General features: G+C 46.0%; 1 protein-coding gene across 1 annotated transcript in view; it reads left to right on the top strand.

The window, feature by feature from the left end:
* Positions 1-4,639: 4,639 nt before the first annotated feature.
* The window catches only part of GGT5 (gamma-glutamyltransferase 5), a 20,711-nt gene continuing 8,550 nt past the window's right edge, over positions 4,640-16,800 (top strand). The window contains exons 1-6 of the mRNA XM_083373386.1: positions 4,640-4,832; positions 11,283-11,413; positions 11,728-11,817; positions 12,870-13,059; positions 15,062-15,222; positions 16,153-16,206. Coding sequence (XP_083229512.1) covers positions 4,663-4,832; positions 11,283-11,413; positions 11,728-11,817; positions 12,870-13,059; positions 15,062-15,222; positions 16,153-16,206 — 796 coding nt within the window. The 5' untranslated portion in view covers positions 4,640-4,662. The remainder of the gene's footprint in view (positions 4,833-11,282; positions 11,414-11,727; positions 11,818-12,869; positions 13,060-15,061; positions 15,223-16,152; positions 16,207-16,800) is intronic.

The raw sequence follows: 16,800 nt of genomic DNA, 5'->3' as shown, positions 1-16,800 counted from the left end.
GCTGGTTTAGTTCATCAATCGTAGTTAGCTCTGCTGAGGAATCATCTACATTAGAGTCATTCAAAAAACCTGTGTATTTTGCAGACAGCCACTGGTAACGTTCATAAGCTGCAGGTAGGCGATTAATTGTTGTTGTTAGTTGCGAAGTCGTGTCCGACCCATCGCGACCCTATGGACAATGTTCCTCCAGGCTTTCCTGTCCTCTACCATCTTCTGGAGTCCATTTAAGCTCACACCTACTGCTTCAGTGACTCCATCCAGCCACCTCACTTTCTGTCGTCCCCTTCTTCTCTTGCCCTCAAGAAGAGAAGAGCATTAGGCTCTTCTCCAGTGAGTCCTTCCTTCTCATTAGGTGGCCAAAGTATTTGAGTTTCCACTTCAGGATCTGGCCTTCTAAACAGCAGTCAGGGTTGATCTCCTCTAGGACTGATCAGTTTGATCGCCTTGCAATCCAAGGGACTCGCAGGAGTCTTCTCCAGCACCATAGTTCAAAGGCCTCAATTCTTTGGCGCTTGGCCTTTCTTATGGTCCAACTTTCACTGCCATACATTGCAACTGGGAAGACCATAGCCATGACTATACGCACTTTTGTTGACAGGGTAATGTCTCTGCTTTTTAGTGTGCTGTCTAGATTTGTCATGGCTTTCCTCCCGAGGAGCAAGCGTCTTTTAATTTCTTGGCTACAGTCCCCATCTGCAGTGGTCTTGGAGCCCAGGAAAATAAAATCTGTCACTACCTCCATTTCTTCCCCATCTATTTGCCAGGAATTGAGAGGGCCGAATGCCATGATCTTGGTTTTCTTAATGTTAAGTTTCAACCCAAGTTTTGCACTCTCCTTCTTCACTCGCAACAAGAGGCTCTTTAGTTCTTCTTCACTTTCTTCCATTAGAGTGGTATTATCTGCATATCTTAGGTTGTTGATATTTCTTCCGGCAATTTTAATTCCAACTTTTGATTCATCTAGCCCTGCCTTTCTCATGATGTGCTCTGCATATAAGTTAAATAGGCAGGGCGACAGTATACAGCCTTGCCAGACTCCTTTCCCAATTTTGAACCAATCAGTGGTTCCGTGTCCAGTTCTCACTGTTGCTTCTTGGCCCACATATAGGTTTCTCAAGAGACAAATAAGATGATCTGGTACGCCCATCTCTTTAAGAACTTGCCAGAGTTTGTTATGATCCACACAATCAAAGGCTTTAGCATAGTCAATGAAGCAGAAGTAGATGCTTTTCTGGAATTCTCTAGCTTTCTCCATGATCCAGCGTATGTTGGCAATTTGATCTCTAGTTCCTCTGCCTCTTCAAAATCCTGCCTGTACTTCTGGTAGTTCCTGATCCACATACTGCTGGAGTCTAGCTTGTAGGATTTTAAGCATAACTTTACTAGCATGAGAAATGAGTGCAATGGTGCAATAGTTTGAACATTCTTTGGCACTGCCTTTCTTTGGAATTGGAATGTAAACTGATCTTTTCCAATCCTGTGGCCACTGTTGAGTTTTCCAAATTTGCTGGCAAATTGAGTGTAGCACTTTTACTGCATCGTCTTTTAAGATTTTGAATAGCTCAGTTGGAATACTGTCACCTCCACTAGCTTTGTTGTTGCTCAGCTTTTCTAAGGCCCACTTCACTTCACATTCTAGGATGTCTGGCTCAAGGTCAGTGACCACCTCATTGTGATTATCAGGGACATTAAGCTCATTCTTGTATAGTTCTTCTGTGTAATTTTGCCACCTCTTCTTAATCTCTTCTGCCTCTGTTAGGTCCCTGCCATTTTGGTCCTTTATCATGCCCATATTTGCATTAAACGTTCCCTTCATCTCTCCAATTTTCTTGAAAAGATCGCTGGTCCTCCCTATTCTATTGTTTTCTTCTATTTCTTTGCACTGTTCATTTAAGAAGGCATTCTTATCTCTTCTAGCTATTCTCTGGAATTCTGCATTCAATTGGGCATATCTTTCTTTTTCTCCCTTGCCTTTCGCTTCCCTCCTTTCCTCAGCTATTTGTAAAGCGTCCTCATTTTGCTTTTTTGCATTTATTTTTCTTTGGGATGGTTTTAGTTGCTACCTCTTGTACAATGTTGCGAACCTCTGTCCATAGTTCTTCAGGCACTCTGTCTATCAGATCTAATTCCTTAAATCTATTTGTCACCTCTACGGTATATTCATCAGGGATATGATTTAGTTCATACCTGTCAGCTCACAAAGGCTGCATTCTTTGGGGTAGTAGGGTCATAGTTCCAAACTCTTTGAGGACTAGGATCTTAGAATCTCTGCACGAGGGACATCCTGGAATTGTCAGGATGAAAGCACTCACAAGAAGTTACCTGTGGTGGCCAGGGTTATATAAGGATATTGAGGCCCAAGTACAAAGTTGCCACGTTTGCTAGCAATCCAGACCCGAAATGCCTCAAGCCCTAGTTCACCGCTGGGAAACCACACAAGCCCTGTGGTCAAGAATCCACATAGATTTTGCGGGACCATTCCAGGGACAGCTGTTCCTCAATGTCATGGACAGTCACTCTAAGTGGTTAGAGGTCGCACCTGTCCCAACTATGACTACTGCCAGGACCATCCAGGAACTGCACAGAATCTTTGCAGGTTGTCTGACATTTTAGTGTCCAACAATGGGGCTCAATTTACCGCTGGAGAATTCCAGTCCTTTTTGAGGGCTGACATGATCAGGGACGCCACTTCGGCTCCCTTTCACTCAGCCTCAAATGGTGAAGCAGAATGCATGGTCTGGACAACCAAAGAATCGTTAAAGAGGATCGTAACCGGCGATTGGCAGCATCGGTTGGCAGACTTTTTACTTTGCCAATGCACGACTCCCTGCACTTCCATGGGCAGAAGCCCAGCAGAACTTAGATGGGGTTGGTGCTTAATCACTCAGTTGGATCGTCTGCATCCAGACCGAGTTGCCTCAGACACAGCACAGCCAAAGCCACCATGAAGCTTGCAAGTTGGCAACCAGGTTTGGGTACGAAACTACAGTCCAGGGGCACTGTGGGTGGTAGCTGTGGTTTGTAAGGTGTCAGGGCCTTACTCTTACGAAGTGGTCGTAGAAGTTGGTCGAGTGCTACACCAGCACATCGACCAACTGTGCAGGAGGCAAGTGAACCAGTCACAGGATAATGACTCCCGTGAAAGTCAAACCCAGGGTCGACACGACAGTGGCCTGGCATTGGCATCTTTGAGCACTGGCGAGGCTCCCAGAAGAGAGGATGGGGCACTAGTGGACAGTGAGTCTCTCCGGAACTCAGAAACTGCACCCACTGAGCAAAACCAGCAGACGGCCCTGACTTCCAGCTCTGCAGAAACTGTTCCACCAATGGACATTGGCTCATGTCTAAACGGACAGACCAGCCAGAGATACGAGTCTACCCATAGCGAATGGGTCCCACAATTCCAGTCTACCCAGCCTGGCAGGTGAGCTGGTAGATTGGGAACCTCCAGAGGTATTTGCAGGATTAAGTTCAAAATTTGACATTGTGAAGTATTTAGGGGGAAGGTGTATTATGTATAGATGTAAATTGTGACTGCTTGTCTCCAAAATTGTTAGCTTGTGTTTTTAAGCGGGAAATACTGCTTTGATTCCATTGGCCGCCACCTATCAGTGGTCCGTATAAATAGAAGTTAAGCGGCAGTTCGCACCGCTTCTGTGTTAACTTAATAAACGTGTTGTTGTTTTTCACCACCACCATGTCAATGCCTCACCGATCTGATACTTAACAGCATGACTGAACCAGTCCAAAGCCTCTCTGCAATCAGTGAGGCCCACCCTGCCCGTTTTTTTTTTTTTTGTATTCTTTGGCTTTCTCCCTTATCCAGCAGGCATGAGAAATAGTGCCTCCTGTTGCTCAGCCATTCTTCTGCTGGCTGGAGCATCTGGCAACTTTTTCCATGCTGGGCCTTTTATCTGGTAGATGATCCTAAGCACAATTTGGTTAGGATATGAAACTAAGGCACTTGTATGGTAGTTGGTCTCTTCCAATCTGTTGGCCACTGTGTAATTCTCCAGATTTGCTATTTAAGACATTTATGGCCTGAGGAGAAGATAAAGGGTGGGGGGATAAGCTGAAGATGGACTGGGGGGGATTAAAATGGAAACCTCAAGGACCCCACTTCCCATTTCTTCGAATTCCTGGGACTCTCCTCCTATCCCCCCCACCCTGGCTGCAGCAAAGGAGGGGAAGGGAGGGAGGCTGGAGGGGCCCTTTGCAGTCAGCTCGGGAGAGGGACAGGTGTGTGTGTGTGTGCTGCAAGAGGGTCACCGACAGAGGTGGGGTCAGGCTTAGGCTCAGCCCGTTTTTCCTTCCCAAGCAGAGAATTAGCAGCTGGGATTTTTTTCCTCCTTTCGGGAAACTCCAACGTCCTTTGCTTGTCTTCCCGGACAGTGAGGCAGTTCGCCAAGCGCGCGCTGAGCCGTCGAAGTCCGGGCGAGGAAGGAACGTGGAGGGCTGCGGCCCCCAGCCCGGTGCGCGTCTCCCCGTCCGACGGCCGCCGGCAGGGGCGGGGCGGGGGCGCGCTTCAAAGGGGAGGGGCGGGGGCGCGGGCCTGCCCGTCCCTCCTCCCTGCCCAGCCCCCGAAGGGCCGCCGGCCCTGGCGCTACTCCGAAGGGCGCCTGGTCGGGGGTGGCAGCCGAGCGGGCGGGCCACGGCGGCGGTATGGGGCTCTCGAGGCGGGCGGGCTGCTGCGCGGGGCTGCTGCTGGCGGCCGTCGCGGCGGCGGGCGCGGGGCTGCTGCTGCACTTCCTCGGCCGTTCCGGGTGCGACCCTCCCCGCTACTGGCACGCGGCTGTAGCCGCGGACACCCGCAGATGCTCGGAGGTCGGCAGGTAGGAAGGAAGGCCGCCAAATAGGGACGGGCGGGAGGCGCCGTCGGCGGCCGCGAGCGGGGCGGCCGGCGGAGCGGGGGATGAACCGCGGTGCTCCTTGCCCGCTTTTCGCCGCCGCCGCCACCGGGCTGCTACGGCGGCGGGGCGGCTGCAGACGGAGCGGGAGGGGGGAGAAAACCGACGGGGCTTTTTCAGCGCTTCTCGAGCGCCTCGCGAGCCCGGAGCTGAGCAGGGAAGGAGGCGGGTGGCTCCGTCTGCCGCCCGGCCGTTTGGGTCGCCTCGCCTAAGCTCAGCTCCCAGGCAGACCGAGAGGCGCCCAGGGAGCAAGACACCGCTTCGGAGCCTCCCGCCTTTGATCCGTTTCATTGTGCAGGCTCACTGCTTGAGATGGCAACCTTATACAGCGTTTAAATAAATGTCCAATAATTGTTGGAACTTTTCCTAGAGCATGTCGTACAGTCATGTCATTTTCTGTTATCTCTTCAATAAGTCCTTAACTTTTAAAACTTAGCTTCCCTCATTCTTCGCACTTACCCATTTCTTTCGTTTTGTCTCAACATAGTGTCTAAATGCACGCAATTATGATTTAACAAACTAATTGAGAGGGGTTTACTGTAAGATGTGAAGCCAGATCCTCTATGTTGCTTGTTTCCGAGAAAAGAGGAGTTCGGGAGAGGTGGCGTCTTTAAAAAAGAAAACCTCTGTAACTAGACTGGATGGATTTCAGTTCTGTTGCAACTTTTCTTGCAAGATCAGGAGGGTCTTTAGAGACCTTAGTTGTCATTATCTTTCTACTCCGATGGCATTGTCAAATAGCCCAGTGGTTATCATCTCTGGGGTGCCATGCATTGTGGTCAATGAGTTTTAACTCAGTTGGGAAGATTGACTTCAGCTACACTGTACTACTTCTTACTTCCCTCCATGTAGATGTAGACTCATTGAGTAGCGTTTGTCAGCCAGTTACAAATCCATCTGGTGGTGATGCTGTCTATCACACAATTTTCTAGCTTTCCAAGAAGTAGGTTGTGGTCTACGTGGTTGAATGCCTTGCTGAGGTTAAAGTGTACTATGCCCACAGCATTTCACTGGTCTACTAAATTAATCACTTTGACAAAGAATGAAGTAAGATTTGTCTGGCATGATCTGTTTTTGACAAACCCATGTTGGCTGCTAGTTATAACTTTGCTTTCTTCAAGATGTTCAAGCAAAAAGTTATAAATCATACCTGTTTTAACATAATTTTTATTAAAGATGTGAATTGCAGTAATAAAAGCTAATACAAACTCAGAAAGAGAAAGAAAATAAAAAGTGCAAACAAAAGAAAAAGAAAAAATGAAATAAAGCAAAAGAAAAATATAGAAAGAAGTGATTTCCAATCTTCCTCACAAGTATAAACATGTTTGGTAGCTCTTCACCCCATAAAGTTACAAGCAAAGCTCTTTTTCCCTATTCCATCTCTTGTTGTTGTTGTTAGCTGCGAAGTCGTGTCCGACTCATCGCGACCCTATGGACGATGTTCCTCCAGGCCTTCCTGTCCTCTACCATCTTCTGGACTCCATTTAGCCTCACGCCTCCTGCTTCAGTGACTCCATCCAGCCACCTCCTCCTCTGTCGTCCCCTTCTTCTATTGCCCTCAATCTTTCCCAGCATTAGGCTCTTCTCCAGTGAGTCCTTCCTCCTCATTAGGTGGCCATCTCTTATCTATAAACAAATCCATAAAACATAAGACATCAGTTTTTCAATCCCGATATCAGCAAAAAGTCTGTAAAGAGTTCCCAGAATTTCATAAAAATATATCTTATCTTGATCAAATAAACCAACTTTATAATTTCTTCCTTTTATCTCTGAAAATCTTAATTTTTAATTAGTTCAAATATTGTCATAGGATTTGATCTCTCTTCCATTCTTTATCCCATCACATAAATCCTCTCCCATTCTTCAAGGCTTCAGCAAACCTCTTTTGAAAATCCAATGAAAAGACATTATCCAAGTCATTCTTGCGGTATGTCATTCGTATTTCTCCTTTAAGTTTTAAAACTGCAGCCTGCTCCCCATCTGGATCATTCCCTTGGCTAGTCACTTGTTCCACTTTAAATGCCTTCTCTGTCTTATAATCTACATTTTTTAAAATCCCATTTATATCCCACCCTTCTCCAAAGACTCAGGGCGGCTTACAATCTAAGCACAAATCAATGTGCTTAGCAATAGCCTTCATTCTATGTATATGCCTGCTTATTAGGGCTTTCGCCCCCCCCAAGTGGCATTTTTACAAAGTCAGCTTATTGCCCCCAACAATCTGGGTCCTCATTTTATCTACCTCAGAAGGATGGAAGGCTGAGTCAACCTTGAGCCTGGTGGGACTCGAACCTGCACTAATTGCAGGCAGCTGGTGTTACTTAAGGAGGCATTAGCCCACTGCTCCACCAAAAAACATTGTTTTTAATCCAATGTTTATGATACTATTATTTCTGTAGGATTAGTTTCACATCTGTCATTCCTTCATTAACAACCATCACACTTAGTCGATCCATAGAAGCAAATATTTAGCAATATTGTTGATATTGTGGCTACTAATTTTTCACTCCATTCTTCAAAATTTAGTTTAGACTAGAATCATGGAGTTGGAAGGAATCTTTGAGGTCTCCTACCCCATTTAAAGCAGGAGATCTTATACCATTCAGACAAATGTTTGTCCAGTGTCTTCTTGAAAACCTCCAGCAATCTCTGTTAATACTTCAAACATTTAAGATAGAATAGAACTGGAAGGGACCTTGGAGGTCTTCTAGTCCAGCCCCCCCCTCCTCCGCTCCAGCAGGAGAACCTATGCCTTCTCAGACAAGTGATTGTCCAGTCTTTTCTTAAAAACCTCCTGTGATGGAGCGTCCATGATTTCTGGAGGCCAGCTGTTCCCCTGGTTAATTGTCTTCACTGTTAGGAATTTTCTCCTTAATTCCAGGTTGCTTCTCTCTTTGATCAGTTTACAGCCATTGTTTCTTGTCCTGCCCTCTAGTGCTTTGGTGAATAACGTGACCCCCCTCTTCTTTGTGGCAGCCCCTCAAATATTGGAATACTACTATCATCTCTCCCCTATTTCTTCTTTTCATTAGAGTAGCCAGACCCAAGTCCTGGAGCCGTTCTTCATATAGCCTTTGATCATCTCAGTTGCTCTTCTCTGAACTTTTTCCAAGGTCTCAACATCTTTTTTGTAGTATGGTGACCAAAATTGGTTGCAGTATTCTAGGTGTGGTCTTATTAGGGTTTTATAAAGTGGTACTAATACTTCCTATGATTTTGATTCTATGCCTCTGTTTATACAACCCAGGATTGTATTAGCTTTTTTGGCTGCTGCTGCACACTGCTGGCTCATGATCAAGTGATCGTCCACTAGGACTCCAAGGTCCCTCTCACAGTTTTTGAGCCAGGTCTCACCTAATCTGTATTTATATCTTTAATTTTTCCTGCCTAAATGTAAATACATTTGCTTTTCTCCACATTGAAACACATTTTGTTGGATAGGGTTCAAGTTTGTCAAGATGTTTTTGAATCCTGAGCTTGTCTTCTGGGGTGTTGGGTATTCCTGCCAGTTTAGTGTCATCTGCAAATTTGATGAGAAACATAGTATTTGTATCATTTTGCAAACTTGAATCCTAAGGCAAAGGCCAAGTTATTTTTTTCCCTTTTTCCCTGGAATCTTTAATCTCTTGAAGTGCCCAATTTAAGTTGTCAGATCTCTAATATGACTAAACAAAATAAGTTAGGTTGACACACAAAGCTGTTTCTTTTGTATAGTTATTTCTAAAATCTTATGGTAAAGGTGCAATTCTTGTCTGGACCCTTAATTTATTTATAATTTTCTTGGTTCCAAATTTTATTTAGCTTTTTGTCATTTATTTCGAATTCTTCAAGTTCTTAAATTTATAGGTAATTTTTGCTATATTTTCTAATTTTCTCATTTTTTATTCAAAAATGAAGATAGACTCACCAGATTTGTCATTTCAAACCTCTCTAGTACTTTTAAGATGATTAGATAAGCCATTTCTGAAAGCAGCCTTTAAAAGTCTCCCCCGTTACCATGAGCTTGATGGCTGATTGCTTCATCTGCGGGCACTGAAACCCCCCACCCAGAGACCCCTGCCCTGGGGTCTCCTCACAAGGTGCATCCATCTGTGGGCAATTTCCTCTCCTCTCTTCACCGAAAGAGGTTCTGAAAAACAGGTCTTCGGACTTTGCTGTGGGCATGTTCAGCTCCACACCATACTTTAGCTTTTCTGAGATTCTAGTCTCTCTTTCTTAAGTAAGTTTTGGACAACCAGGTTTGCCTGAATGGAAACATTCTGCATTTAAGACACTTCCTCACACAATGGAGGGGTTGAGAAAGTGGTGAACCCACAAGCAAAGATCCTGTGCAGTGCCCAGATTCCCTGCCCTCCGCCAGTAAGCCACAGGGTTGCCATTCTGCAGAGGTCAACTAGGATCTCTCACCTGCGGAGACACCCCCCCAGCACTTTGCCCTCCATCTCACCGGTTGAAAAAGCCAAGGGAGGAGCAGGATGGAGATGGGGAGGGGCAAGGGGGGAGAGAAGGAGAGAGACACAGAGCAGCCAGAGAAAGGGAGATGTGAGCAGAGTCTCCCTCAAACGGTGGCAAGACACCTGCCAAGCAAGCGCTGCCCTTCATGCCACCCTTTGCCTCACCTCTTCTTCTCCCTCAGGAGGGGCCCCCATCAGGAAGAGCTGGCAGCCCCTCCCAGCCTTTGGTTGCCAGGCACTGGCTGGTGTGGGATGCAGCTGAGCCTCACAATAGCATTTGTTAGCCTTAAAAGGAGATACCAGCTCCTTCCCATTCTTCTCAGAAAATACAAGAAGACCCTTCCCCACCATTCAAATATTGGGGGAAGGTGGACCAGGGTTACTGGAGGCAGCAATTCAGGAGCATCTCTTAGGGACCTATGCAGATGATTCCCTCTCTCTCTCTCCCTCTCCCTCCCTCCCTTCTATCTATCTATCTATCTATCTATCTATCTATCTATCTATCTATCTATCTATCTATCTATCATTATTATCGTTATCATCATCATTTTCAGAGGGCAGGACCTGCATGCTCGGTTTCTTTTAACAAATAACTCTTTCAAACATTCTCTTATCTTCAAGCCATTTCATTAACTTAAAAGGATTGAATGTTTGAATATTATTTCTGTAAGGGGTTTCCTCCGCCTTCCGGGTCCACCTTCAGGCGCTGCAGGATATCCTCTTCTTCCTCCTTGGTGTGTCCCTAAGAGTTGTTTCTGATTTCTAGAGAGGCAGAAGGCCTCTGTGCCCTTTGCTCATTCTCATTTCCCTGAACTTCCTCCTCTTTGGTTTATTCCTTGTTGCTTGTCAACGCTGCTGACATCAAATGTTAGCTCCTTTCAGCTTCAGGGCCTTTTTGCTCCGGGGAATAATCTTTCATTTTCCTCACCAGCGGCCATTCAGTGTTCCAATCTTTGGACTTTCTTTCCTCTAGTGCTAATTTGTCCTTGCTGCAAATATAAGTCAATTTGTTTTGAGAGAGGAGAGCAAACACGCCATAGACGTCTGAATTATGTCGGTTCCTCTTCCGTTTTTTAGGCAGCACTAGTAGAAAGACACACAGGGAAAATTGAGTACAGTCGTTGAACACGCTGTCTTCACAAACTTTGTTCCAACTTTGGGCCAGTCACTCTCTTTCAGCCCAACACAGGGGGTTATAGCTGTGGGAAAGAAGGTGGGAGTGTATTAGGTATGTTCTCCACCTTTAGTGAGCTATAAAAATAACAAAGGTGGAATACAAATTAACAAACATTGTATTAGCTGCCTCTGTAGCATATGTTTGCCCAGTGAATTGCCTCTCCAAAATCTGGTTGCCTTATGTTCCTAGGCTGCAACTCTGCTTACTCAAGCAGGCATTCACTCCCTCACAATCAGCAATTATCATCAGCAACTCTCAGGACACATTTCTTGTAACAGCAACTGTTTGTGAGCTGTCTTTTTCCCCACAATAGCTGAGCGTGCAATTCCTCAGAATCCCTGGCTGTCTAGACATTCTCTATCCTTCCCTGCCCCTTCCTGCTGATGGATTGTGTTGCAAGTCTCCTTTGAGCTCTGCTGTTTGCTTAACCAGTGAGGACAAACAAGCGCACCAGAGCTGGAAGGGAGAACTGCATGCACTTTGTGGGTTCATCTGCATCCTCAGAGATGGTCCGCAGTCTTCAGGTGAAGTCCTGCTCCCCACTACAGTTAGATCAGCAGCCACCGGTCACTAGCCTCTGCCTGCTGAAGGGCACCATTGACACTTTCAGGCAGCTGTTCTGGTCCAATCTGCCTTCCAGAGGCAGAGGCCGGTGACCCCATTGTGCCGGATTTCCCCGGAGAAGCTCTTCAGCTGCCGCTGGGTTTTTGATGTTTCACGCTCTGTCCTCTCCATGCCCCACAGGGACATCTTGAAACGTGGCGGCTCCGCGGTGGATGCTGCTATTGCAGCCTTGATCTGCACGTCAGTCCTGAATCCGCAGAGCATGGGCCTGGGCGGAGGCCTTATTTTCACCATCTACGATGCACCCACAGGTAGGCTCATCCAAGCTCAGGAAGAGGAGTCCTCCAGTTAATGGTCCCCATTAATGTAGCAGCAGGCACTGCTCCTCAGAGGGCTGGTCACTTTTGACTACTTTGAATTGTGCTTTTTAAGGCCCTAAGGAAATTAAGAAAGTGTAGGCTACCAACAAACCATAGCTTTAAATGTTGATTGAACACGGTGTTTGTGAGTGAAATAAGAGATTTAAGATTGGAATCTAGGTAAACTTTGTCAGGACAAAGCTAGATGTTATTCATCACCTCCACAGAAACTGTGTGGATTTTTCAATGTGTTCTTTGGACTGCAGGAAAAATTGAGGTGCTCAATGCTCGTGAAAGGGCTCCCCAAAACATCACTGAAGGTTTGCTGAAAAAGTGTACAGACACTTTGCTTCCAGGTAAGTATACAATTCAATAATGCCATGGTTTGTATCAGTGGGGCTGGGGAGGAAATGCATGCTTGGGGGATTGGAGACCCTGTTCTTTGATCTATTTGGGAGAATCAGCCCGGCAGGTGTTACCTTGACTAAGAGATGAACTCATTTCCACCAGAACAAACATGAAGCTACCTTGGGATAAGATACACACACACACACACACACCCCAGAGGTGGTTTCACCATAGAGGCAGGTTGTGTAAGATGGCATCGACACATTGGCTGGCCTCACACACACACCCCAAACCATTATAAGTGTCTTCAGTCCAATGTGTGAATCAAGTTGAGCTTTGCAACCCATGATTAATGGCTTAGGGTTTTGTGAGAATTAGACCATTGTAGTGTATTCAGCAATGTTTAATTAAAAGAATGCATGGCTTACAGTGATGCATTGTGCCACTTAGATGCCCTAAGACTGATAGAATTTCACATGTCAATCAATCAATCAATCAATCAATCAGTCAATTAGTCAATCAGAATAGGAAGGGACCTTGGAAATCTTCTATCTAGTTCAACCCCATGATTAAATAGGAGATCCTATACCATTTCAGACAAGCGACTGTCCAGTGACTTTAAATAGCATAAAGACTTAAAATGTGGAGGAATTTAGCCTCTTTAATCCCAAAGAGGATTCCTTAAACAAACATACAGGTGGGCATTCATATCAACAGCCATTCTCTTCTGACTTATGACCCTTAAGAACATCAACCATACTTGCATCTGAAAGGGTTTTGCTAGAATGAGTGATCAGCTAGGCTAGTGTTTCTCAACCTTACTGGTTTTAAGATGTGTGGCTGGCTGGCTGGGGAATTCCACATACCTTATCAAGGTTGCTAGGGTTGAGAAACACTGAGGTAAACACTCAGATTTTTCTACTCATAATTTTGGTACTTTTTTACAAGTCACAAGGGAGTTCTGGAACTAACCCAAGCAATCTAATAGTGAAATTGGGGTGATATATAGAAAACTAATTTGAGAAGACTCTGCATTAACTATAATGCCTTCCTTCGACAGGATCTGAATGGATTGCTGTTCCTGGGGAACTTCGTGGCTATGAACAAGCTCACCTACGCTACGGCAGATTGCCATGGAAGGACCTTTTCAAACCCACCATTGAGATGCTTGGCCTTGGAATCCAGATACCAGAGGTTTTGAGCCAGTTTCTGAAATTCCTGGAGTCGCCTTTGAAGAACTCGTCCTTATGGTGAGATCAAACTTTTAAATGTGGGATTGGCCAATGGCAGGCCACTATCCTGTTTGGATTCTTTACAGCAACGTTGAACATAGCCAGGCTAAGAAAGTTTTCTATAATCCTTTTGCCATCACAAAATAATGCTTGCTACTTGGGAGAAGATTCTTAGAAATATGAAACTATCTTCAAGGTTCTCTAGTATGAACCTTCCTATTCAGCTTCTATGAGTCAAGTCTTTTCATACCTCTTGATACCAACTGGACTTATACGTGTACATTTGATTTCTGTCTTCTAAGTGATGAACGGAGTCTCTTATTTTCAGCCAGCTTCTTTATTTTTAAATGCTGTTTCTGTCTTTTAAGCATTCTATATCTCACCGAATACTATATGATCTGCAAATCTGATGTCTATCCCCTCCACTTTTTTATCCTAAACCCTGTGGTACCCCTTAGTACAACCCTCCAATTTGATTAGGAACTAAGGATATTTGAGTATAATAAAGTCAATAGTTGACCATGTATTAATTAAGTTGCTAATTAAAATATGGGATACACTATCAACTGCTGTGCCCAAATAAGTTACATTGTGATAATATTCCTCTTACTTCCCTAATCTGATTTATATAGCTGTCCATCTGGCACAAGTGACTCTGAGGTGGCTTACAACAATAAAACACACAAACCCACCACATGTAGCCCCTCCCCCACTTCCCAAGGATAAGGCAGGACCCTGCTCAGCATCAATAAGAACCAGCCATCTGACCTTAGTAGTTGAGGGGTGGGGAGAGACAGTCAGATCGCAATTGCAAAAACACTGTCCATAAAATTACTCAGTAAAAAGAGGAAGGTCGTTGTATAAAGCATGTAATTCACAAATCTCTGCTGACACCTAGGTAGTATCGCTGTGTTTCCAGGTTGTGCCCAGGCTGATCGTCTGTAATCCCTCCCAGGCCTCCATTGTTTGACTGGCATGCCCTCCCCCTCCCCTTTGGAAAAGAGGGACCTTGGCCTTATCCTTCCAGCTCCCCAAGAAGGATAAGGATAGATAGGGAAATAGTTTGCCTGGTCTTTCTTATCTCTCTCTCTCTCTCTCTCTCTCTCTCTGCTGTCCGCAACCTATCTTTACTGAGGTCCAGCATCCTTGTTTGCCTATAGGCCTGGCCTAGCAGCGCCTCTTCTTGCCAAGTTGTAGGGGGTGGGTGGGTGTGAAGAGAGTTAGCTTTTTCCTTCCCTTTCTGTGGGGGGGGCATGCTTCTACATGGCATGCCAGGGGGAGTAGCCACCACAGCCCCACTTTCAGGGAAGGGGCAGTGGGGGAACCTGCCCTCCTACCCCTTGGGCCTCAGGAGCTTCAGCCTCTCCCACCCGCAGAACCTTCAGTCCAACACAAAGTGAGAAGACCCGCACATCAAGGCAATATCTGGAAAGGGTGGAAACCGTGCTCGCCCAGAGTGATCCTAAATGCAGTACCAAGAGAAATGGACAGGGAGTCCTTGCCTTATGACCACAGTTAAGCCCAAAGTTTCTGCTGCTAAGCAAGACAGCTGTTAAGTGAGTTTTGCCCCACTTTTCAACCTTTCTTGCCACAGTTGTTGAGGGAATCCCTGCAGTTGTTAAGTTAGTAACATGGTTGTTAAGTGAACCTGGCTTTCCCATTGACTTTGCTTGTCAGAAGATTAAAAAAAGTGATCACATAACTCCGGGACACTCCAACCGTCATAAATATGAGTCAGTTGCCAGGTGAATTTTGATCACATGACCACGAGTTAAGTGAAAACTGGTCATAAGTCACTTGTTTCACTGCTGTTGTAATTTCGAATGATCTCTAAATTTAAATGAAGTCGCGGATTACCTATATTTAAAGGAAAGTCATATCTGGCTACAGATTAGAGACTCACCTCCATTCTTGGGTGTTAACCAGAGCTGGTTGTATCTAGAGGCTAAACTGGGGCTTCCACAAAGAGGTCCCAAGAGCAGGAACCACTGACTGGCGCCCTTCTTGGCCTCCCTTTCAGCCAACTGCTTTGCAGTGACCGAGGAGCCGTCCTGAGCCACGGAGAGGACTTACACTGGGCAGCCCTAGAGAAGACCCTCAAGGCCGTGGCAGAAAATGGGGCTGAAGAATTCTACACCGGGAAGACGGCAGAAAAGTTAGTGCAAGATGTCAGAGCTGAAGGTAGGGCTAAGTTGCACGGTTCCTTCTGATGTTCCGGCCAGTCACAAAGTGAATAACCTGCAGTTGTTTCATGCTGGGGTGATCTCTGAGCAATGCAGCCGCTCAGGTTCTGCACACTGGGGCAGTGCCAGACCCTTGGCCGAGAGAGGGTGAGCCTGTGCCTGTGGGGAGAAGAGGCTCTTGCCTGGCCTGTCTGACCTCCCTTGTGCCCTTCCTGTCCCCTTCAAAGGGGCTTGGGAGATGCTGGAGTAGAGAGAAAAGGCTCTCCGTGGGCATGGTAGCTCCTTCCAGCAAGCCTTGGAGGCCTGGTCAGGCGGGCTCCTCTTGCCCAGAGGCCTTCCAGAGGCCTCACTGGCAGTTGGGGCATGAGTCCCCTCGGCTCTTGTCACAGCCAGAGAACAGGAAGTAAACAGGGAGAATTATTTATTTATTTATTTATTTATTTATTTATTTCAATTTATATACCGCCCTTTTCCTGAGGGACTCAGGGCGGTTTACTTAATGGATAACTGGTAGGAGTGCAGAGAAGGCAAAATCGGGTCTTGCTCTGTCCTGCTTTTCACAACCAGATAAAAAATAAGAGGAAGCAGTGAATTACACAGGTTTGTAAATATGTCCTATGGCTTCTAGAAAATTTCCCCCTTTTGTAACACTCCAGTCAACAATCCGGGAGGACAAACGTCATACTGTTTTTTGCTGAACTCTTGGCTCTGATAATATTTCAGAGAAGCTCCCTGCATCCCCAGCTGCTGCAAGCTCTTTAGGTCAAAATGGGAGCATTGGTGAATATTGAAATTGCAGCTAGCAGTTTGCGTGACATAAATGGGTCGACCACGGGCTCTTCCCCAAAGCCATCCATGAGTTCTTAAGGCAGTAGAAAACAGCAGCAGCATTTTTGTTGCCCCCTCCGGTGATCCTCCCCTCCTACAGGTACAGAGCCTGCCAAGGGCGCGGTTCTTACTTCTGGAATGTGGACACATGAAAGTCAGGTTCATTTCACATACAGATTTTGCGCTACCTCCACAGCATGCTAAGCCCATGTTCAAAACCAGCCCAAACCAGCCAAAAGACATCAGGAGATTTGCTCTCCTTCTTACCCCCACCTCCCTTTGGGGGCCCCTCCACTACTCCTGCTGGTCGGCAGCTGTTTGGACTGCTCCAAGGCCTGGTCTACAGAGGAGAAAGTCTCAGTGAAGAGAGCCCAAGACTCCCAGTGCCCAAAGCAGAGGGAACTGAGAGGGGAAGAGATGCTGACCCAACCCAGCTCTAGGACAACTCGCCACAGCCAACTCGCTGCGGGACAATTCAACACTGTATTAATCGTTTCATTCAGTTCTTTTTATTACTGGTGACCATATTTTTCTTGAAACATTTGTAACTTTTGACTTTATTATTATTGGCCACGGTCCCATTGAAATAAATTTAACTTTTGTATTTGTTGAATTGTCCCTTGGTGACTTGTCCCATTCCGGCCTGGAACAGCCAAGAGGTGCCAGGATCCGTCCAACCTGCAGGGATCTCTGCACCTGTGAGGTCACAGCCATGCAGAATGGATGTTGGGGTAAGGGAAAAGCAGTA

The sequence above is a fragment of the Vipera ursinii genome (genome assembly GCF_947247035.1).
Source record: "Vipera ursinii genome assembly, chromosome: 14".
NCBI lineage: Eukaryota > Metazoa > Chordata > Lepidosauria > Squamata > Viperidae > Vipera > Vipera ursinii.
The sequence above is the reverse complement of the archived record's forward strand: the minus strand, read 5'-3'. Positions and strand labels throughout refer to the sequence as shown.